Here is a 24,475-nt window from a genome sequence, read left to right on the forward strand (position 1 = left end):
ATATATTGTCTCTAGCTGCTTTTGCACTACAATACAGAATTGATTAGTTACAATGGAGACTGTTAGGCTTGTGAAACTTGAAATGTATTTTATCTGGCCCTTTACAAAGTATTTACTCTCTGACCCTTTACAAAAAAGTTTGCCAACTCCTGGTCTGCCACGTATGTGAAACTTGAGATATATTCTATCTGGCCCTTTACAAAGTATTTACTATCTGACCCTTTACAAAAAAGTTGTGCCAACTCCTGGTCTGACATGTATACACACATAATTTCCATTTTTTTCCCATTCATTCATAAAACTCTAAGTTTTCTACTGGTATTATTTTCATTTTATCCAAAGAATCTTCCTTTCTTTATAGCAGGTCTGCTAGCAATGAATTCTCTTAGTTTCTTTCATCTGAAAGTGTCTTTATTTCACCTTTGTTTTTGAAGGTTGCTTTTGATCCATATAGAATTCTGGGTGGACAATTCTCTCGGTAGCAATTAGCTAGAGTAGAGTAGCAGCAACTGCCTTCTTTAGGTGGTCTGTGGGCTTTCCGGTTTGCCATACTTTTTGATACTTTCTCTTGTCTCTTTGACATTGATACCCACTGCCATTCTTGATATTTACTATTGTGCCTATGTGGTGGTTTTTCTTATCAAAGGATCAGAAGAAAGTAAAATTTATTATTTTCTGAGACAGGGTCTTGTTCTTTTTCCCAGGCTGGAGTGCAGTGGTGCAATCAGAGCTCACTTGCAGCCTTGAACTTCTGAGCTCAAGTGATCCTCCCACCTTAGCCTCCCAAGTAGTTGGGACTACAGGGTGCATGTGCCATCACGCTCAGCTTATTTAAAAAAAATTTTTTTTGTGTGTGTGATGATGGGGTCCCACTGTGTTGCCTGGTCTGGCCTCGAACTCTGGGCTCAAGCGATTTTTCCTACTTTGGCTTCCCAAAGTGCTGGGATTACAGATGTGGGCCACCACACCTAGCCAGAAGTAAAATTTTTACTGTACTCGTGTTTCTATGTAGTGGGAAGACAAAATAATAAGTCCATGTTTCAAGAAATGTGGGAGAAACAATAATTTTAATGGCATTTGGAATGTTTATACATGTCTGGTATGCAAAAAGGATCATACCTGTTTTCAGACTAGTCTTTTTAAACATTTGAGTTGGCATCTTATGCTGCAACATATATTTTCAAAATGCCTTAACATCTCACCCATCATTTTCTTTTTCAAACTAGCTCTTTTTCCTGTATAATTTATCTTTCCCTAATAACTTTTTGGCATATATTTTCAGTGTCTTTGCCCTGTCTTGCTTTCTTATAGCCAAGTCACATCAAAGTTGGTTTAGCCCTGGGTTGTGAATCAGAAATCCTGGATTCTGTTTTCTCTCACTCTGTCACTAATTAGCTGTGTGTATGAGACCTTGAACAAGGTTAGGCCTACCAGACTACAATGTATCTCTGAAACAAGGTGTTTCAACTCAATTTTGCTCTGAAGTGTTTTTTTGTTTGTTTTGTTTTTTAAAGCTCTTTACTGTTCTAAGTTACTCTCTGCCAACAACCTTGTTCATGCTGTGATATTCTCATCCAGAGGTTATTAATATTTTTTGTTCCATGAACCTTTTTGGCTCTCCGGTGAAGAATGTGGACCCCTTCTCAATAATAGTTTACATGTGCAAAATTAAATACATATGCTTATGAGGGCACCAGTTATATTGGAGTACAGTTTTTAAAATATTGACTAAACAAACTCAGTAACATGCATATCAACATGAAGTCTACTGGTATATAGTATTAGTAACTTTTAGACTTGTGATGAATATAAATGATCATTTGAGATTTGAAGCAACTAAAGTGATATGAAAATATCTGTGGTTTCTAGTGGTAACAAAAATCATCACAGGTGCTTCTAGCACCACTGTGGCTTGATACCTACATTTTAAATTAAGGAAATACTAAATTTCAGTTAGAGGTTTGTAAAATTAAAGCTCTAGCTTTTTTACCCCAGCCAAGTTTATGTACCCTCGGCATTCAGTCAAAAGACTGAAGATTTATAGAACCTGGTTAAGAATTCTGTCTTTTCCAGCCCACGAGACATTTAGCTTAGTGCCTAATATATATTAGGTGAACATAAGTTATGTGTAATACATATGAAATACATTCCTCAGTGAAAAAGTATTGCTAATAAAGGTTTGAATATTATTGCCATTTGTGACCTTGTGTTAATTATAATTAGTGCTTTATAAATCCGTAGAGAACAATTGGCAAACACAGAGTTTTATTTACTACCTGGCATATAGTAGGGCTCAGTATTCTTGGAGGGAAGTTAGAAGAGTCTCTGATTATTAGTATCAATGATTTTTGACCATTTGATTATTAAATACTTGTTTCAAAATCTCTGGTAAATTTCTGTGTATATAATTTGTTTAGTTACTTTAGTATTTCTTAACAGGGAATACTGGTATCCCCTATAAATGGCAAGCTGCTATAGTTATCCTTAGTATAACACATGATAAACTGGAACTTAGTTCTTGGATAAAGCAAACAATACGTTTGTCTGCACTGCCTGAAAATTTTGAATTGCACAATTTTTCAGATATTCTCAATTCAGTAGCAAGGAAACAACACATATTGAGGTAAAAGTTCTTTACATTTTAGTCTACTACCACTGTTCTTAGAGTAGACTCATACCCCTACTTCTTTGATTCTAGGTTTACTCTAATTTTAATGTTTCTCCTGGAAATGTAAGTCCTAAGTTTGTATAGGGCTTTTTAGCTGCCTTCTTCCTCCTCATAGGAAAATATCCATTTGTTAAATAAAGATATTAATATATACAGAAATATGTTTGTAACCAATATTCTTAAACCTACACTTAACTGACCCACTCTTTTAAACAAACCATTATTTTAGATTCTTAGTCCTGAGTATTCTGCGCATTTATAGCGCTACTCTCTAGTTTACCCTTGTACCCTTTTCTCCACCAGGTTAGTTATATGCCTAACAAGAATCAGTTTTTCTGCCAGTGTTAATGTAATTTTTACTTTAAATGTGATCTAAGTGAATAAAATATGAGCACAGAAAAATAGAACTGTTGTTTTAATGAAAAGCACGGTGAATGGTTTGGAAGGACTTTATATAAAGTTCTTTATAAATTGCTAAAGGATTAGGTGTGGATAAGCCCAGAGGTTTAGGAAGCTTTTGGTTCAATTGACTAAACAGTATGGAAAACTATTTTCTCACCTATCTGGAGGAATGGAAGCTTTTGTGTGGTTGGTTAATGCAGTGGTTTAATAATTAATTCCAGCATCAGATTCTTTCTGTTTGTTCTGCCATTGTCAGAGTGTCAGCTTGTCCCCAGGCTAACTCTCTTTATGGTTACAAGATGGATATAGTAGCTCTAGTTGTGCTGTTCTGATATAACAACACCTATTGGGGAAAGAGGGGATGTTTTTCTTCCTTTCCTAGGATCCTACCATCAGTTTTTCCCTTATGTCTCACTAGCCAGGATTGGTTTAAATGCTCTTTCATAAATCAATTACTGACAAGAGGGATAGGATTACCATATTGGCTTAGACTGATCACATTTACTCTTTTTTTTTTCGAGATAGGGTTTCTTGCCCAGGCTGGAGTGCAGTGGCGTGATCTCGGCTCACTGCAGCCTCCACCTCCCAGGTTCAAGCGATTCTACTGCTTCTGCCTCCTGAGCGGCTAGGATTACAGGCACCCACCACCACGCCTGGCTAATTTTTGTATTTTTAGTAGAGATGGGGTGTGCCATGTTGGCCAGGCTGGTCTTGAACTCCTGACCTCAGGTGATCTGCCTGCCTCAGCCTCCCAAAGTGCTAGGATTACAGATGTGAGCCACTGTGCCCGACCAGCATTTACTCTTGAACCATGTGGGAAAGTTTGAATATTTGGACAACTATAGTGGTCACAGATAGAAGGGCGTTTAGAGTGTCAACCAGGAGTGTTTGCTATGGTGAGACAGCTATTAAAAAACTAGAAAGTATTTGTAAAATTTCAGAAAGATTCTGCTATTTATTTGCCTTTAAGGTCTTGTTCAACTTTAAACAAAATTGAAACTGGACATCTTAAAAGATGCATTATAGATGTGCATTATACAAAAAATGATGTGAAAAGTTAATTACTAATCCTACACTCAAAGTAAAAGCTTGTCCTACATCAGACTATCAAGGGGGAATAAATGTACATTTATATTTTAAAAGTATTTGATTTGGCAGGAACTAACTTTTAAAATTAACGTTCTGGTTGCTGGTCTTTTTCTTACTAGACAAGGTGCTTCTGCTGCAGTCCTTGTAAGGAAAATGATGTTTCCATAAAATTAAAGTTAGTAAAGGATTTAGTATATTTCTTGTGGTTCATTTATTCAGTAAAATGTATCCGTTATGTATCACTTATTGTAGGTACTTGTGATAACAGTGATAAGCTTAATAGACAAGGTTCTTCTGCTTAAGGAACTTAAGGGATACAGACAGAAAACAAATGAGAACAAAATTCAGACTATTGGGTGTTCAGTGAAGGCCTTTCTGAAAAGAGATAGTCAAGCAGACATGTTAACGTCAAGAAGCAGTTTGGCATTTGGAGATTTGGGGTAAGATTGTTGAAGAGGAGCAGCAAATGTAAAGGCCCTAAATTGAGAACTGACTGGATGTGTTTGAGAAACACAAAGAAAGGCAATATGGCTAGTACTTACTGAGATATTCTCACTTCTTTTCTTACTCTTTGTTTTCTTACTCATCATTAGTAATCACTATATTGCTTATACCCTTAATTCTGTTGCTTCTCTCGTGCTTCTTAATACTCACGACTTTTGGTTAAGTCTGCTTCTACCTATACTGTTCCTGCATCCCTGCAGTTGTGTGTGGCTGGAGAAACCAGCCTCCCATGGGTCCTTAGTACTACTTGGCAATTCTACCTACTGTCGTTCCTCTAATCCCTTCACTCTGCCTTTCTTAGAAGACCTTTTCCTCCCTCCTCAGACCTTTAACACTTCCTCCCATATTCTTTTGCTCACCCGATAACTACATTTCTTACTTTACTAAGAAAACAGAAACAGCTGAATGAGAACTTCCATAGCTTTTATTACTATGGCCTACCTGAATCTGTTCCTATGTACCATCTTTCTTTCTGTTTCTATTGATGATATATCTTTGTGCCTATCTGAGGCCCTCTTATTAATGCCATCCACATCTGCTCAAAGTCATTACTCCAGTAATTTCTCTCTCTCCATCTTGTATCATCAGCATTTCCCTCTGTGCCATAATTTTTCCTGTCTTTAAAAAAAGCCTTCTGTCAACGCTATATTTTTTCAGCTATTACCATTTTTCACTTTTATGGCAAAATTTCTTGAAAATGATGTCTGTACTTTGTCTCCAGTTTCTCTTCCTGTTCTCTTGTGAATCCAGTCTAGTTAGTACATTTATTTCACCAAAGCTATCTTATGAAGATTACCAATTAGGTGATCTCCATGCTGCTAAATCCAAAGATTAATTCTCATCTTTTTTTTTTTTAATCAACAGCATTTTGAAACAGTTGATTACATTCTTCCTTGAACCACTTATTCCAGTTAACTTTCAAGATATCTACCATACTCTCTTTGGTTTTCATCTCCCTTGCCGGCTGCTCCTTCTCTAAACCATGAACTAGACCATGCAGATATATTATTTTCATTTATAATAGGAAATTAAATCACACAGAAGCTAAGCAACTTGTGTAAGCATATGTACATTTCAGGCAGCAGGAAGACTAGAAACAGCCCATATTGTCTGAATTTCAGACACCAGTTTTATTTAAGCCTAAATCAAATGAAGACCTTTCAATTTTCAAGCCTGTGGTTCAGAAATTATTGAACTTTTGTTGTTTAAGATCAGTAGGATTCCCTTTATAAGTATTCACTTCATTTGAAACTTTTAAGCCACAGTAGAAGAAAATTTCTATGTCTCAAGATGGTAGACCTGCCTCTCTACTTATAGTAAATTTTGTGTATCAGATGTGTAGAATCCTTCTTGGAGTATGGATGAGAGAACTATACAGTTGAATTAAAAGTAGTACCACTGTGAAAAATGGCAGACACATACAACATTGTTATAAAACATTATGACAACCAGAGAGCAAATTTATTTCAACAGATTATTGTTAAGTTGTATTTGTTTTTTTTTGTAGATAATAGGCAACTTTTCATTTTACATGCTAATTATAGGTCTGTGAAACCCATATTACTAAAATACTCAGAGAAACTGTTCTTAGTTAATATGGCAATTTTCCCAGACCAGGTATGGTATTCTTGAGTTTTATTTATTTTTATTTCACTGAAATTCTTGAGTTTTATTTATATTTATTTCATCTGTCCATCAACTCAGAATTTTTAAAACATTTATCCATGTGATCAAGCAAAAAATTAGTTCATAAGGGCAAGGAAATATTTATGTGACTGCAGTCTACCTATTAAGAAAATGTTGCTTGATGTAATTCTAGAATTTGAGGAACCCTTATTTTAAAGATAATGGCTAAATGCATTTACTGCACGTTTTATTGAGCTCCAATGAAATCAGTCACATCTTGTAGTTTGTCCTAATTCATAGCCACCCTAGAATGTAATGTCTTCTGTTAAAAAAAGAGAAAACCTGTTCAGCTGGTTCAGCTGTCTTAACCTAACCAAATTCATATTTTAACTTTGAGTGTGGTAATGACTACCAAATTACAGATATTTTAGATGCTATTTTCAGCCTCTAAAATATTTGGACATTGTTTAAATACTATTGAGTAATGAAGTGGGGTGAGGGGAACATGGGGAAGGTTTTTTAAAAAGTTTAAAAAAAGAAAAAGTTAAAAAAGATTAATCTAAGTCATTTTATTTTATAGCTTAGGAAACTAAGGCCAGAGAGAAGTAATTGATCTATTTTTTGTGTTTGTAATTTTGCCTTTTCCATAATGTCATATTAATGGAATTGTTCAACATGTGGCCTTTGGGGGTCTGGTTTGTTTCCTATAGCAAAAATGCACCTAAGATTCATCCATTTTGATGAATTAACAGCTTCTTCCATTTTGTTGTTGAGAGTATTCTGTTGTGTAGATACTCTGTTTATCCATTCACCTATTAAAGGACATCACGTCTTCACTAGAATGAAGTACATCTTCATACATGTACTGGTTTTGGTGTGAACCTGTTTTCAGTTTATACTGGTAAATACTTCGGGGCATAGATGCTGAGTTGTATGGTAAGCTTGTGTTTACCTTTATAAGAAACTGGTTTTGGTGTGAACCTGTTTTCAGTTTATACTGGTAAATATTTCGGGGCATAGTTGCTGAGTTGTATGGTAAGCTTGTGTTTACCTTTATAAGAAACTGTCTAACCTTCTTCTAACATAGATACACTTACCTTCATTTTTGAAAGATATTTTAGCTGGGCTTAGAATTCTTCGTTGATAGTTTTCTTTTCTTTTCTATACTTTAAATATATTGAACGACTCTCCTCTGATTTGCATTGTTTCTGATGAGAAGTCTGATGTCATTCCTACCTTTGTTACTCTATGTGTTTTTTTCCCCTGCTTTAAGATTCCTGTTTATTGCTGTTTTGCAGCTATTTTACTCTGAGATGTTGTGATCATGTGGTTTTGTTGTTGTTATTCTCTTTAGAGGTTGTTGAATTTGGATCTGTGGGTTTATAGTGCTCATCAAATATATTTTAAGAAATTAGTTCCAGTTTCCCCTCCTTGTGCTTCAGCCTCAAAATTACAGGCAGTGAGCTGGGTGCACTACATTTGCTCCTTTTTCTTGATGATCTCTGTCCTGAGAAGATTGTTGTGTGATGTCTGGAAACCATTGTTTCATATATTTTGTCTAGTTTTCTGTTTATTTAAGGTAGAAGGGTAAACATAGCCTCCTTTTTTCATCATGAAATACATCCTTGCCTTATAGAAAATTTCATTGTAGTTTTGCAAATATTTATCTCTTCTGAATTCTTGAATATTTATAGGACTCGGTGGGAGAACAGTGTATAAACCTTAATAAATTTTGGCACCTAGGGTGCATGCTGTCTCTCATACTTGTTCCTTTTCACAGACTGTCTCTCTTTGATTTATTGTACATCCTTTCCAATATGAAGGTTATCAACAGAATTTATTGCTGAATATTTTTATTTAATATAGTACAGTGAAGATAGTGGTGACAGATGTTAACTTTTCATGTTTATTTGGAAGAAAATACAGTGTCTTCAGTCATTTTTCTTTTTTGTTTATTAGAAGGAGATAATGATTCTTAGTTCACTATAGAATATTAGCTCCCACATTGATTAGAGTATATAGTGGCTATGGATTGAAACTCCAGGCCATGAAATATTTCCAGTTACCCCAGAAGAGGAAACAAAGCAAATAATAAACAGATTTTCCCTTTATACGAAAATACATAATTCTTCAAAGTGAACTTTTATCTGGTAAATTCTTACAGATTAAATATTAATATGTATTGTTGTGGTATTAGCCTATAAAATTCAGTCCTTACTATTTTTTGTATATAATTAGGTTGTGTTAAAGATGTATACAGCATTAGGGTATTAAAAATTACCTTACCTGATTATAGATTTCCAACATTCTTTTGCTGACGTTAATATAGTTGGAGGTAATTCGTAGACCCTAAATATTATATAAGAAGGAAAACATTTTATTCTGTAAGTACTGACTGAAATTTTGCATTATTATCCACTGAATTCAGAGTTACCATGTATGTATTAATGGTAAGGCAAGTACTACTTTACAGTTTAATATTATACAACACTAATATTAAAACGGTTAATATTTAGGGGATGCATAATAAAATAATCTTGCTCTCTTTTTGTGACAATCATGAAAATTTGAGTTGGAGCCAAATGTGCGTCACTTAACAATTCCTGAATATCCAATTCATTTGTTAACTTTACCTTATGAATAACCTCATTGCTTGCTAAATGATAAAGATTACATTTATAGTAGTAAATGTGCTTTAAAAACTTTACTCCTTTGTTATTTTTGAAAGAGACGTTTAATCCCAAAGGTATTTATAAATTTGGTAATCAACAATTACAATTTTGTCATACAGCCTGACTGAAGTATTTCAGCTAAACGTACACTGTAAGATAGTCAGACTTAAGTAAAAATACAACTCCCACTACCTTTGTGATGAAACATAAAAGAGGAGCCAGAAGATAGGTTTTTGTCACCTGGGTTCTTTTTAAAACTTAAATTTAGTAATATTCATTTTTAATTATTATTTTTTTAAAAAACATGTTCTGCACGTATAGATTGCTTTTTAGAGGTACTCCATATATATGTGTACATGTGTGTTTGTTGGTTTTAATAATTCTGATTCACTCTCCTTATAAATTATAGATTAGATGTTCTCTCCTCACAAAATATTTGTTGATATTAAATAATTGCTCTGAATTTGAATACAATCTTTAGTGGCTAGCAAGATTATTAGTTCAGTAGGTATACATACTACTTCCTTAGGGAGAATGTTTAACAAAACCTAGGTAAGAGATATCTGTCTCGAAAATGCATATTTACAAATTCTTTGTAGACCCACCGTTGAATATTTGAACTCTCATTTTCAATATTCATTTTAAAGATAGCATTGACTGTCACCTCAGCTTCAGTGATGTTTTTTTGTTTGTTTTTTTTTTTTTTGGTGGGAGGTGGTACCTGGAGTGCAAGTCATTTTGACTTATTTATATCTCTGCAGTTTAAGAAATTAGCCCCATTATTTTTTCGCCCAGTGTAAAAAAGTGAATTCCCTATTGGAGTATGCATGAAATTGGATGACTGAAAAGACAAAAGCATCAAAGGAAGTTGACATTTTTTGCTCTTCTTCTTGGAGTAAAGTTTAATAAAATATTGAGTTAGGTTTGTATCTCTTAATCATGTTAAGAATATATGTTGCGTTCCCATTTTGTTGCATGGGAATAAACCTACAGAGAAGAATCGGTAGCTGTGTGAATAACTTATATTTCTGTCTCTCATATATAATCATTTGGAGGGGAAGGATTTGTAGTTAAATGATTGAATATGAATTGTATATTTTTGAGATAACTGGAGAAGAGTCATGTAAAAAAAAATATGTCAGTTGTGGGAGGGGTAAACTTTTTTGTCCACTTCATTTTTTATTCACTGTAAATTTCTCCCTTGTGTGTGATGTCTGGCAGACAGTCTTAATTGAAGAAAGTAGAAGTGGGTAGGAAGAATGTTTCATATTTAATAATTTCTGTTGGAAATGAAGTATGCTAGTCTAGCCCACGAAAATGGTTACGAGGAAGACTATAGAACAATTACTTTTTGTTTTTTGTTTTCTGTGTATCATATTGAATATTTTTGCTGCTGTTGATATATTTACATGTTAGTAATTTTGATGGCTTTTGGATAATTCCACTCTAGAGGGAGAAGTGGTGGGCGGTCCTTCCTGTGACACGACCCTTGAGTGACAGTTCTATTTGATTGCCTCCGATACTGTGAGGAAAGGACACGACTCTATGGTGAGGACTGATGGACATACATTATCTGAGAAAAGAAACTACCAGGTAAGACCAGTCTTTTTTCTTTTTTCTCTTTTGGTCTTATAGCTACCTTGAAACTGTTTAAATGTGTTATATGTAATTGGAACCAGCAAATTGGATACACCTCAATTTGAAAATTTGGGTTTATAATTTTAAATTAAGTACTGGATTTGATAGTTGAAATAGTTGGGAACACTTTTCAAAATAAAGCATATTCATAATGTATATTCTTTTAGTGTCAAATCAGGTTTTCTGATATATTTGTCAAAACTTAGATTATATGATATACAAGTTATGACTTCATGGCTGAATTCAAAGCTGGTAAAAACAAAAGTGTTGATTGCTTTTACGTATATTATTCCTGGAAGACTAAACCCGAAGTCTTGTGCTATATTTTGGATAACAAAGTATATATCACAGAAATGTAGACAAAATTGAGTAGAGTATAGAAGAAATAGAAATGAGAAACCCAGGGTGCTCAGAGACCCAAATTCTATTGAATTTGTTATTAGTTTGCTGTCCTTAAAATGCTAGATTCTTGTTTTCTCATTTAATAAGGTGGTTAATAATATCCATTCCTTATTCAGTGTGTAGGAAGGCTGAAAGAATAGTGGAAATGTAACACTGCTATTTCTGAGCTTTGAAAAGAAGGTGAATTTTAAAGATTGTGCTATTAAACAGTGATTTAAAGAAAACCAACATATTTGAATTTAGTTTTTTAAAGGAAATATCCTTTATTCATTTGATAGTGATCTGTTATCACATTTATTTAGTTATCCAGAATACAGAATACTTTAAAGTTTGAGTACAAATAAACTTTTAGGCTTCCTGCACAGATAGGTGTCCAACCTCCCGACCTCCCACACTTCCTTTCACTCATCAGTTCATTCCCTCTAGGTTGCGAAGGCAGCTAGTATGATAGCAGCAGCTTTGGTTAACTGACTGTTTATCTGCTAACCATTTATTTTAGCCCAGTTAATCTTTTCTTCCCTTAAATTGGAAAAGTGAGCAGTGGAGCAAATTGTAAATTAGTGTTTTTGGTGTATGGTATAACAAAGAGGCTTTGATTATAAGATCTGGGTTCTGGTTTAGGCACTGTTCCTAATTAAAAATAATGTCATATTTAACCTTTCTAGAATTTCTTCTAACTTGATGTCTAAAGTTTCTTGCCAGATCTTTATGATTTTAATAAGCCAGAGAAAACTGAGGGTATGCTGAATCAGTTTTCTCTGTAATCTTTCTTCTGAGTTGTCCTCATAGACTTGACCAACATAGCCTTTGCTAATTATCTGTACTCAGGTGTAGCTCCTGCTTCCCAACCACTTCCAGTTACCTTGACTTATAAGATTTTAATTGGTCACACTTCTTGGACTTCTGCATCTTTTGGTAGGTTCTGCCAAATTATTTTAAGAATTTTGTGATTCTGAATTATGTGGCTTTTCAGTGCTCATAATCCAATTTGTAAAGTGTGAATGTAGAATTTTTAACACACTATAGTGTAGAATGTAGAATTTTTAACACACTATAGTGAATGTAGAATTTTTAACACACTATAGTTAATTTGTCTCATGGAACCACATTAATATAGAATTCCAAAATTTATACTTAAGAAAGAAAACAGAATTATGTTTTATACATGAAGAGATTTGCTTATTCTTGCTCATTCTGCACTAAAAGTACTCCATTGTTTCAGTCACATTATTTACAAATAATCCAGGTTTTTGAGCATACCTGGAAAATGCATTTTTGGTTATGGTTTTGCTGCCTCAAAATGTTTTCCCTTTTCTCTCTTAGTTTATTGATACATAATTGTACGTATTTATGGGGTACATGTGGTATTTTGTTACATGTATAGAATGTCTATATAAGAATGTATGGGAAATTCAAAGGAATGTTCATCACTAAAGTAACATTTATATTTGTACTGGTAGTCTAAGAATTTTTATACTCTTAATATATTCATCATAATACCAAACAGGAAATTCTGTTTCTATACATGTGCTTTTCAGAGTAGGGTTCAAAAATAAAATAATTTTACAATCCAGCTTTAAGTAGCTGTTTCCAAGGTATACTTCAATATGCATTTAGCATCACTAAGTAAAAAGAGAAAAGGGATATAGAGGGATAAATTCTAATGTTCCATAGCAGAGTAGGGTGACTATAATTAACAACAAGGTATTTATATTTCAAAATAGCTAGAAGAGAGAACTTAAATATTCTGAATTGATGAAAATGATTTTGGATTTTTAAAAATTCTATTTTGGAGGAAATTTATTTTTCATGGATAAAGTAGAATTTCTTTGTGTCTGTGTTTATAACCATCTTCATTTATCTTTGAGGGTTTTTGCTTTTGAGGGATACTTAATATTTTATATTTATTCGAGCATTCTGATAATAGGCTAATATTGCAGAGTTTAACAAGAATTTTTGTAACATTTCTCCAGGTCTCATTTCCTTACAGACCTGATTAAAGCCTTAGGAATTTATTTAGTTTAGGAAGGTGCATTCCCTTGGCTCTATACTAAAGATAGTGACTTTTAAATGGGCTTGGTTTAAAGTATTGATTTTTATGGTGGTATCTACTTTGTGTGTTTTCTTTCTTACTATATATTTAAGCCCAGTTAGGTATTTGGAGTTTGAATACAGTAGTTGAAGTTTATTTGCAGAGATAGACTGGCATGAGTTCAGATAAAACAATTTATTTATATGGCTCACAGTTCATTTTTGGATTGTCAAGCTTTTTCCAAGGAAATGCACCTTCAGTTTTTGTAAGCATTTTCTTATCTTCCTCTAATTTAGACTAACTTACCCTGACTATGAGCATGTGCATGCACAAATGTAAACCATCTTAATTACCAATTTAACTAATCAATGGCTTTCCTTTTTTTTTTTTTTTTTTTTTTTTGAGACGGACTCTCACTCTGTCACCCAGGCTGGAGTGCAGTGGTGCGCTCACTGCAACCTCCACCTCCTGGGTTCAAGCGATTCTCCTGCCTCAGCCTCCTGAGTAGCTGGGATTACAGGCACGCGCCACCACACCCAGCTAATTTTTGTATTTTTAGTAGAGATGGAGTTTCACCATGTTGGTCAGGCTGGCCTCGAACTCCTGACCTCGTGATCCGCCCGCCTCGGCCTCTGAAAGTGCTGGGATTACAGGCGTGAGCCACCGGTGCCCAACCCGGCTTTCTCTTTGTTACATAACATATTCAAGCTTCTAAACATTACATTTAGACTTTCCACATTCTGGCCTCCTTACATACATTTACCTTTCCAGATCTCTCCTGTTGCTTTTTGTAGTAGATTTTCCCATTTAATAACACAACACTGCTTTTAATCTGCCTGCCATGCAGTTTTACACCCACAAGGGTTTACTTATATTGGTTATTTTCATGTAATGCCTCACCTTCGTTCACGTGATTCCAGAATTAAGTATCAATTTTTCCAGATGTCACCCTATGGTAGATTCAGTGTTCCTTTCCCTTTCTTTCATAGGCTTTACATACTTCTAGTTTAGTGTTTACCATAATACATTGTAGTTGTGTTTATTTGTCCTTGTCTTCCATAGACTTGTGCAGTCCAGTGCCATAGGTACTAGTCACAAGTAGCTATTTAAATTTAAACTCATTTAAATTAAATAAATTTTAAAGTTCTTTGGTCACATTAACCACATTTAAAATGCTCAGTGGCTACATGCTGCTAATGGCTACTGTATTGAACAGTGCAGATACAGAACATTTCTATCATTGCAGAAAATTGTATTAGATAATACTGCTGTATCTAATAAGCTTCTTGAAAACTGGGACTGTATCTGTTTATTTTGGTACTGCCAATACCTAGCTTGGTGCCTGGTATATAGATAGGTGTTCAATGCATGTCGTTCCAATAAAATTAAATAAAACAGCGAAAGAAGGGAAAGGAAGAAATGGAAAGTATACTGGGTAACATACCAGTGTAAGTGGTATGGGAAGATAGAGGTATTTGCAAGATATTTAGATGTTACTTTGAATGGAACTTTTCAATATGAGGTCATTGGTCACATCATATACTAGCTAATTCAATGCATTATCTACAGACTGGGTCTAATGCATCCTATTCTGTACGTTTCTGAAGAATGATTCATAATCTAAAACGTTGCATTTTTGTGGAATATAGTATGTCAGAGAACTGTAAAAATGATTGTATTGCCATTTTCTTCCCCAACATTAAAGATCTTACTTCCTTTTAATTAACTTTAAAAATCACAGATGCCCATTACCAAAATGTTGAAGAAAAATACGGAATATAAAATACAGTGTGAAAGTTTGCCTTGACAACTTTACTCTTAACAGTTTGGTGTGTACCTCTTCAGATCTTTACTAGTGACTATATAGTGTAGATGTGATTCATTGTCTTTGTCTTTAACAAATGTGTATTTTTCTGCATTGTACTTAATGGAGCTATTTCCATTTCCCGTTCTTTCCTCTGTCCTCTTCCCCAGAAGTAATCAGTAGTTTTAATTTTGTGTTTCATTCTTTATATTTTTATAACTTTATTACATATATGTGTTTCAGTATATTGAGGTACATCTTTTTTATGTATTGTGTGGCAATTTTTTGGAAAGTGGTACCCCGTATTTTATTATTTTGAGTAGGAAAAATCATAATTTCCAGCCCACTCAAGACCCTAAACAATTTCCTAGATAGAGCTAAAGTACTCAACACCTACTTGATAATTCACCAAGGATGTCTGCATAATACAGAGTATTTAAAATACAAACTACTTAATATAAACAGAAACAAATGAATCACTAAGTATATTTCCATTTAGTATGTACTGTATTCAGATCATAATTTTCCTTTTATACTGCAATAAAAATGTAATTGTAAATAAACAGTTAAGTGTATTTCCTTTCTTTTATTGTAAGTGGCACATTATTGAACATTTTTCTGTCTCTGAAGTCAGGATGCATCTTACAGCTGATGGTGACTTTGAGTCATAGTTATGACAAACAGTACCAGCACCAAAGCATCTTAGAATCTATGATATATAGTATGTTAAAGATATATAGTGAATATAAAGAACACAATAAAATAAAATCATAGCTGAGTGTAGTGCTGTGCACCTGTAGTCTTAGCTACTGGAGAAGCTGAGGCGGGAGAATAGCTTGAGCCCCAGAGTTTGAGGCTGCAGTGAGCTATCATCACACCACTGCACTCCAGCCTGTGTGACAGAGCAAGACCCTCAGTTGGTCGATCAATCAGTTGATTGATGGATGGATGGATAGATAGATAGGTAGAATTTTATTAAATTAATACTTAACAATTGAAAATTTATCAGATCTGGTGCCCAGAGAAGAAAAATTGAGTTTGCAGTTATTATTGAAGCCTGGTGTTAGGCGAAGATGAATAAGAGCGACCTAACGAAAGAATGAGTTTAAAAAAAAAAAAAAAAGGAAAAAAGCCTGAATCCAATGAATTGGTTCAGTTTTCTCTTCTTTGTTCTTGAAAGTCTTGCAACCAGATGGCTGTGACATGTTATCACTAGCCAGAGATAAAGTAAAGGGGTAGAAAAAACTCACATGGATGACTTTTTATGTGCCCTTTACTTGCATTTATACAGCTGCTTAAGATGAAGTTGCTCTTATAATTACATTTTTGATTGTGAAAGCTCTGTTCATGTCATGATCACATGATCAGCAACAGAAGTCACTTTGACTTCATGATGTAAATTTTTTTTTTTTTTTTTGAGATGGAGTTTTGCTCTTGTTGCCCAAGCTGGAGTGCAGTGGTGCGATTGCTGGAGTGCTCACCACAACCTCTGTCTCCCAGGTTGAAGCGATAATCCTGCCTCAGCCTCCTGAGTAGCTGGGATTACAAGCATGTGCCACCATGACCAGCTAATCTTGTATTTTTTTTTTAGTAGAGACAGGGTTTCTCCATGTTGGTCAGGCTGGTCTTGAACTCTTGACCTCAGGTGATCCATCTGCCTCGACCTCCCAATGTGCTGGGATTATAGGTGTGATCCACTGTGCCCAGCTTTTTTTTTTTTTTTTTTTTTTTCTTCTTTTTGAGACAGGGTCTCACTCTGTCACCCAGGCTGGAGTGCAGTGGCACCATCTCTGCTCACTGCAATCTCTGCCACCCAGGTTCAAGCAATTTTCATGCCTCATCCTCCCAAGTAGTTAGAACTACCTACACGCACCACCACATCCGACTAATTTTTCTATTTTCAGTAGATACAGGATTTTACCATGTTGGCCACGCTAGTCTCAAACTCCTGACCTCAGGTGATCTCCCTGCCTTGGCCTCCCCAAAGTGTTGGAATTATAGGCATGAGCTACTGTGCCAACCTAATCTAAATTTTTAAAAGTAAAATTTGACCTTTTTTTTTTTTTTTTGGCATTCATGGCTTCTCTTTGTCCTCTTTCTCAGGCCAACCAGTAATGTCAAATCAAGTTAAATGAATTCCCAAGTTCTTCATTGGTTGGCTCATTGCCGTGTGATGCTAAATGTTAACCTTTCTTTAAATGCATTATATGTTCTGATACTTTTTTTTATTATCATCTGAAATCATCAAATAAGGTGACATTTGTCTTCCAAAAAATAAGTTTCACCAAGACACCTGGTTTATGGCACCCTTAGTGAATTGGTAATTTTTTCATAGTGCCCTTGGGCCAAAAGAAACTCTGCTAAATAAGTAATTAGGTCCAAATCGCTTATATTCATATGATTACCTCATAGATATTGTTGTATTTCATAAGAAGATATAAAATATCTAGTAGCACCCCTGTGTGTTCACTCTGGTGTTCCTTTTGGCAACATATGCCCCAGACTTTATATATGAAATATGAAGTCTTCTCTTTCAGAAAAATAGTTTACATTTAAGTGGTTTGCCTTAATCATGAATATGAAATGTGTACTCATTAAATCAAAAGTTAAGACATTAATGCGGATATTTCTGTGAATCAGAGAAAATACAGAAGCAAGCAAAGTTTTTTTTTTCTTTCTTTTTTTTTTTTTTTTTGACGAACTCTTGCTCTGTTGCCCAGGCTGGAGTGCAATGGCCTGATCTCGGCTCACCGCAAGCTCCGCCTCCCAGGTTCACGCCATTCTCCTGCCTCAGCCTCCTGAGTAGCTGGGACTAAGGTGCCCGCCACCATGCCCAGCTAATTGTTTGTATTTTTTTTAGTAAAGACGGGGTTTCACCATGTTAACCAGGATGGTCTCGATCTCCTGACCTTGTCATCCGCCCGTCTTGGCCTCCCAAAGTGCTGGGATTACAGGCGTGAGCCACTGTGCCTGGCCGCAAAGTTATCTTTTAAGAGGTTATCTTAGGTCTTGCCTGGAGTCTAGGATGATAGCACTGATGGTGGCAGGTTAGTTTTTTTTTTTTTTTTTAATCTTTCTGAATTTCTACATAAAAATAGAACCAGCTAGACAGCAAAACTAAAACTCGTGAAAACAGAACTTGATGACAAAGTGTCCCCATGAACCCCAATATAAGCAGATGAGAACTAAGAAAAAGACCTACAGTTATCAGTTTTTATGCATAAAAAAGAGACCCCTTGGGATGTCTGATGGACCTGAGAATGGAAGCACCCAATGTAGTCAACAGGTATTCACTGGTAAGTACAATTAGCCAGTTTGAAATTGGGAGAGATTTTGTCAGCCTCATAAGGTGAGCAAGGAACCCATGGTAAGGCCAAAGTGATTGGAGCAGCTTCGCTCTGTGACCTCCTGAGAGTGACCCACCAGTGTGTCCTTCTAGGATTCCACCGAGGAGAAGAATTAAAATTGAGCAGGAAAGGGACAACAGTGACATTGGAAAGAGAGGTCCAGATAAAAATGGGAGAGGGGAACAGAACCAGGAAACCTCAGTAAATAAGCAATCATGTTTTCAAACACTACGTGAAAATAACAGAAGAGAGAACTTTATGAAGTTAGAGAAGTTTATCTGAACAAAGCAGTATTCTAAAACTTCAGGAAGATTAAATTCCTAAGAGGTCTTCTAGAAGTGTATTTGGGAGTGTTTATACCAATTTTGAGCCCCATCAGTAGTCCTCATATTCATCTGACATTTGATAATTTCAGAATTAAAATTTTTTTTCCATCTATTGAGGTTGTGTTTGAGATATATTGAGATATTCTTCTTCATAGTCTTTTAAAAAAGATTTTTTGTGTTGTCTTCCATATTTAATCTACCTGAAATTGATTTTTGTACATGGTGTTGGAAGTACAGTTTCCTTTCCCCTGCACCTAAATTACCATATTAGCATTGTGTACCAATTTGTTCTACCCTCCTTAACTATTCAGTAGTGCTAGCTCCATTGTAAATCAAGTTTCTCTTTATATGCATGAATTTCTTATGTCTCTGTTACCTTGATGTGTTTGTCTGTGCCTGTACCAATATCATGTTTTCTTAAATACTAAAGCTTTGTGTTAAATCTTCATGTCTGTCTGTCAAGCTTTTTCTTCATAAGAGTCTTGACTTGGCCTTTTGCTCTATAACAAATTTAGAATATTCATGAAAATGCTCCCCTCCAACACAAAAAGAAGCATTGAGTTTGTAAGTGGAATTGCATTGACTTTAGTTTTCTTTGTGGAAGAATTGATAAGTTTATGTATTGAGTTCTTTCGTATTTTCTCTCAAAGTTTTATATTTTTTTCATAAGGGACTTAGAAATCTTTAGTGCGATTTATGACTACTTTTGTTGCTTTTCTTGGTTGTAAATTTAAAAAAATGTTTTAGTTATAGCTGCTATTGAAATATAGTTGACTTAAAATTGATTTTTGTATCTATCAATGTTGCTAAACTTTTTAATTTTTATAATTTATCTGTAGGCTTTTGGGGGGGTTCATATAAGTAAACACATCCTTCAGAAATGACAGTTTTGAAATTGTCACCAGTTTTGAAGTTGTCATTAAATAATATTTGATACAGGATTTTTTTTTTTTTTTTTTTTTTTTTTTTTTTTTGAGACGGAGTCTCGCTCTGTCGCCCAGGCTGGAGTGCAGTGGCGCAATCTCGGCTCACTGCAAGCTCCGCCTCCCGGGTTCACGCCATTCTCCTGCCTCAGCCTCTCCGAGTAGCTGGAACTACAGGCGCCCGCCACCACGCCCGGCTAATTTTTTGTATTTTTAGTAGAGACGGGGTTTCACCGTGGTCTCGATCTCCTGACCTCGTGATCCGCTCGCCTCGGCCTCCCAAAGTGCTGGGATTACAAGCGTGAGCCACCGCGCCCGGCCGATACAGGATTTTTTTATAGATATACTTTATCAGGGTAAAGAAATTGTTCATAATGCTACCTTATATATTTTTTCCTCTGTAGCATCTTTTTTCTTAAGGTTGTTTACTATGTGCCTTTTCCCCTTATTTGGTCAGACTTACTAGTGATTTGTCAGTTTTACTAGGGGTCAAATTTTAGCCTTTATTTATTTCTAAAATTTAATTTTGTTTTCTATTCATCAGTGTTCTTTACTGTTTTCCTTTCACTTCTTAGGGTTTGTTATACTGTTCTTTAATCTTACGTTTTTAATTTTCCAGGTAGTTAACTTATCAGGTTTGTCTAGTTATCTTTTTGTTGCTGATTTCTCATATAATTCCATTTTGGTTCAAGAATGTGGTCTGTGTGATACAATTATTTGTTTATGTGTTTGAACAAAATATGTATTAACCAAACTGGCAGGTGTATTTCTTTGTTTCTCTCCATTAGATCAAGTTTGTTAATCTTCTTATGTATATCTTATGTATCCATATAATCATTAATCCCTTTGTTTAGATCTAGATTCCAATATATCTTATTTCTTTAATTATTTTATAAATTTTTGTGTTTAGCGTGTGATAAATCCAACAATTGGAAGTTGTCACAGATTATGCTAATGTTTTTGTTTCTGCTGGTTCTCATTGTGCCTTGTTTCCTTGTGTGTGTATTAAGCTATCATTTCATGTTTCTTAGAACTCTGGGAATTCTTTGAGGACTAGGTAGAAGGGGACATTTCTCCCAAGGGGATTTTCACTTGTTTTTGCTAAGCCCCTAAGGCACTACCAATCCAGAACCAATTCCAAATAAAATGTTAGCTTGAGGTTGCAGTCCACATAGGTAATGTGAATTCATGCTTTTTTGTGGCTATAAATTTTCAGAGCATTCCTTCACCACTTTTTGCTTACCATAAATAACAGGAACATCGAGATTTTTTGCTGTCCTCTTTACTAAGGGGTTATTACAATTATAGTGTAGCTCTTTTTTTTTTTTTTTTTTTTTTGAGATGGAGTTTCACTCTTGTCACCTAGGCTGGAGTGCAATGGTGCAATCTCGGCTCACTGCAACCTCTGCCTCCCTGGTTCAAGCGATTCTCCTGCCTCAGCCTCCCGAGTAGCTGGGATTACAGGCACCTGCCACCATGTTCAGCTAATTTTTTTTGTATTTTTAGTATAGATGGGGTTTCACCACATTGGCCAGGCTGGTCTCGAACTCCTGGACTTCAGGTGATCCACCTACCTCGGCCTGGGATTACAGTGCTGGGATTACAGTCATGAGCCACCGCTCTCAGTCATGGTGTAACATTTTAAGGTATATGATTTATAAAAAGCTTTTTTAAATAGCTTCTCCTTTAGGGATACAAGCTTGTGGCTTCTCTGGAATTCTAGCTTTTACTCTCATTTAAGGGTGCTGAATTTCCCTTCCTCCCTTGCAGGTTCAGCTGTACACTTAAAATGTAACCTCTGTTAGTGTTTATTTTGTTCATTGCTGTACCCTCACCTGAGAATAATGTCTGGCATGTAGTAAGTATTGTTGATTGGATAAAGTTAGTATTTTATGGAGTGATTTTAGTTGTTATTTAGTGGGGCATTCTGGGTTCTTAGTTGTACTACCAAACAACATGTATTTTAATTATTCTTTAGATCTCAGCTGAAATCTCACTTCCTAAGGGAAACATTTTCTGCGTAGACTTCTGTTATATTTTCTCATTGTTCATGGTGATTTTAGGGATGGTAGTAATGTTATTTCTGCTTTTTATTATCATTCATAATTGAATAGGTTTGTTGACTCTTTTTCTTCCCATCTTTTCCTGTTTTTACTTCTTATCCCTTTCTTCTCTCCTTTCCCTTCTTTTTTTTTATTCCCTCCCTTGCCCTTTCTTTATTTTCTTGCTCACTTCTCTTCCTTTTTTTCTTCCCTTCTTTCTTCATAATATTTTTCTTCTACCTAAAGGATTAAAATTTTTTTTTTCTAAGGCATTTCTAGTGGTGATGAATTATTTTAGGTTTTGTTTGAAAAGTCTTTATTTCACCTTTATTTGTAAATATACTTTCACTGAGTCTGAAGTTCAAAATTGACAGGTTTTTTGCTTTTAGAATTTTTTAAGTGGTGCTTCACTGTCTTCTTACTTATTTCCTATGAAAAATCTGCTGTCATTCTTATCTTTAGTCTTGTGTATATGATATACCTTTTTCTCTCTGGCTAATATTAAGATTATTAAATCTGTCACTTATTTTACACAGCTTGATTAAGGTCTGTGTCGGTATAATTTTTTTTATGAGTCTTATGCGTGGGATTTGTTGAGCTTCTTGAATTTGTATGTTTATACAAATTTAGGAATTTTTTTCATCCATTGTTTATTTGAATATATTCTCTGTCTTCACTGTCCTTTGAAGACTCCAGTTACAAGTATATCTAATTGCCTGGAGTTGTCCCATAGCTTACTGATGCTTTGTTCATTTTTTTTCTTTTTTTCTCACAATGCTTTAGTTAGGATAGTTTTTATTACTATGTTTTTAAGTTTGCTTATCTTTTCTTCAGCATGCCAGTTATTCTGCCTCCTTTTACATACAAAATGTAATTATAACTCTTTGAATATCATTGTCTACTAATTCTGTTACTCATGTTTACTAATAGAAACTATGTCTGTTTCTGTTGAGTGTTGGTTTTTTTTCCTCCTCGTTATCTGTTCTCTTTTACTGCTTGTTTGCATGGCTGGTGATTTTTGCTTGGATGCCAGTCTTTGGAAACTTTATCTTGTTGAGTGCTATATAATGTTTGTATTTCTGTTAATGTTCTTTAGATTTCTTGTGGTTGCAGTTAAGTTACTTATAATTTGATCTTTGAGACATCCTTTCTTTTTTTTTTTTTTTTTCTTTTTTGGGTCTTGTTTAACAGAACCAGAGTAATCTTTAGGGTTAATTTTCTTCCAACTATTTAAGCAATTCTTTAATGAATTACGTAAATTATGTTTTTCTACTCTGGCTCGTAGGAAATAAATGATTCCCAGCCCTGTCTGGGCCCTGGGGATTGTTTTCTCTGTTTCTTTCAGGTGGCCTTTTTTTTTGTTTTTTTTGTTTTTTTTTTTTTTTTAGCTTCTGGTAGTTTCCTTACATGCATGTGCTAATCAGTACTTAGCTGAAGACTCAGAGGGACCCTCTGCGTATTTTCAGAGCTCTTTCTCTGTGCCACTCATTCTCGTTTAGTATCCCAGCCTATTAATTCTGGCTGCCTTTAATTACCCTCTTCTCCACTTCCACAATTCACAAAGATTGCTGGGCTCCACCTCTCTGGAATCCCTCTCCCTCACTGCAGACTGAAAACTCTTTCAGTCTTATAAGTGAGGGTAGTTGTTGAGCCCTCATTGATTCTTTCTCTTGTCTCAAGGATTATTGTCCTGCACAGCCTGATATCCTGCGTCTAAAATGCATTGTTTAATATATTTTGTCCATTTTCAAGTTGCTTTAGGAGGGCTACTGCTACAACTAATACTACCACTACTCTCTCTTGGTTGGAAGTAAAAGTCTTAATGTTTCATTTTTTTAAATTATTTTTTCTTATTAAAAATTTTTTTATAGAGACAGGGTCTCTATAATGTTGCCCAGGCTTGTCTTAAATTCCTGGTCTCAAGTGATCCTCCCACCTTAGCCTCTCAAGATGCTGGGATTACAGGTGTGAGCCACTGCATCCTTATTTCATTTTTAAAAACTATATTTTGGTTGAGAAGATGAATGAAAACCATTCCTGATAAAGAGAATAAGCTTTTGTGTCAACATTCAGAGAAGGCTTGGATGCTTTCTCTTGTATAAAATACTATACAGTGTGCAATATACACAAATTTCAGACCATTTCTCAGCATTTTTCATTTAGAAAGAAAAATAAAACAGTACAGGTCAGTAAATGAATTCCACTTCTTATGTAGAATTGTCATAGTCCTGATTCAATTTAACTTAAAAATTGGACTGTTTCCTCTGAATTTCCTGATTCCCTTAAGATTCCCTAGAATCCAGTAGGCCTATAGATACAATGGTAATTCATTTTCTCAGCTGTGAGGTAAAAATTTTACTAATTAGCATTTCTTACTTTAAAAAAATCTGTGTTGTATAGCATAAAATAGTATATTATCTCTGTATTGTTTTATCTGGATCAGTAAATTAAAGACAGTATAATAAATGTGCTAATGAAAATAGAAGATGTTTTCAAGGAAAAAGAAAAGACCCTTATTAGGGCCAAAAATGCTAAGGGCACATGAAATTTTACACCTTTTCTGCCAAGGCACTTTTCTAAAGGCACTGTGATAAAGCTAAAACAAATGTGCTTGGTAGAGTGAAGAGCCTTTAGTTTGAGCCACTAGTCTTCACCTTCTGCGCGAATCACTTGGGTCCATTTATGTAAAGTCTTTGACACTGTGTTCATAGTTAACAGTGAAATCTTTAAAAGATTTGGTTTGCTTTGTTAAAGCATTTCCATTAAATAGAGAAGGAAAGTAGAAAATTACCATTAAAACACCACAGTAGACCAGGCGTGGTGGCTCACGCCTCTAATCCGAGTACCTTGGGAGGCTGAGGCGGGCAGATCACAAGGTCAGGAGATCGAGACCAGCCTGGCTAACACGGTGAAACCCCATCTCTACTAAAAATACAAAAACTTAGCCGGGCGTGGTGGCGGACACCTGTAGTCCCAGCTACTCGGGAGGCTGAGGCAGGA

At 35.0% G+C, this 24,475-nt stretch overlaps 1 protein-coding gene across 4 annotated transcripts in view; it reads left to right on the forward strand.

Annotated features, from left to right (window-relative positions):
- CNOT2 (CCR4-NOT transcription complex subunit 2) overlaps positions 1 to 24,475 on the forward strand; it is a 115,870-nt gene that overhangs the window by 24,680 nt on the left and 66,715 nt on the right. For 3 of the 4 annotated variants that reach the window (XM_032170727.2, XM_032170724.3, XM_032170726.2), the window contains one exon: positions 10,412 to 10,554. In XM_032170727.2, coding sequence (XP_032026618.1) covers positions 10,507 to 10,554 — 48 coding nt within the window. In that variant the 5' untranslated portion in view covers positions 10,412 to 10,506. Of the gene's footprint in view, positions 1 to 10,411; positions 10,555 to 20,885; positions 21,080 to 24,475 lie in introns of those variants that run through there. The other variant, XM_058424931.1, reaches the window with a different exon arrangement.

The sequence above is a fragment of the Hylobates moloch genome, unplaced genomic scaffold, assembly GCF_009828535.3.
Source record: "Hylobates moloch isolate HMO894 unplaced genomic scaffold, HMol_V3 SCAFFOLD_12, whole genome shotgun sequence".
In the NCBI taxonomy this organism is placed as follows: Eukaryota; Metazoa; Chordata; class Mammalia; order Primates; family Hylobatidae; genus Hylobates; species Hylobates moloch.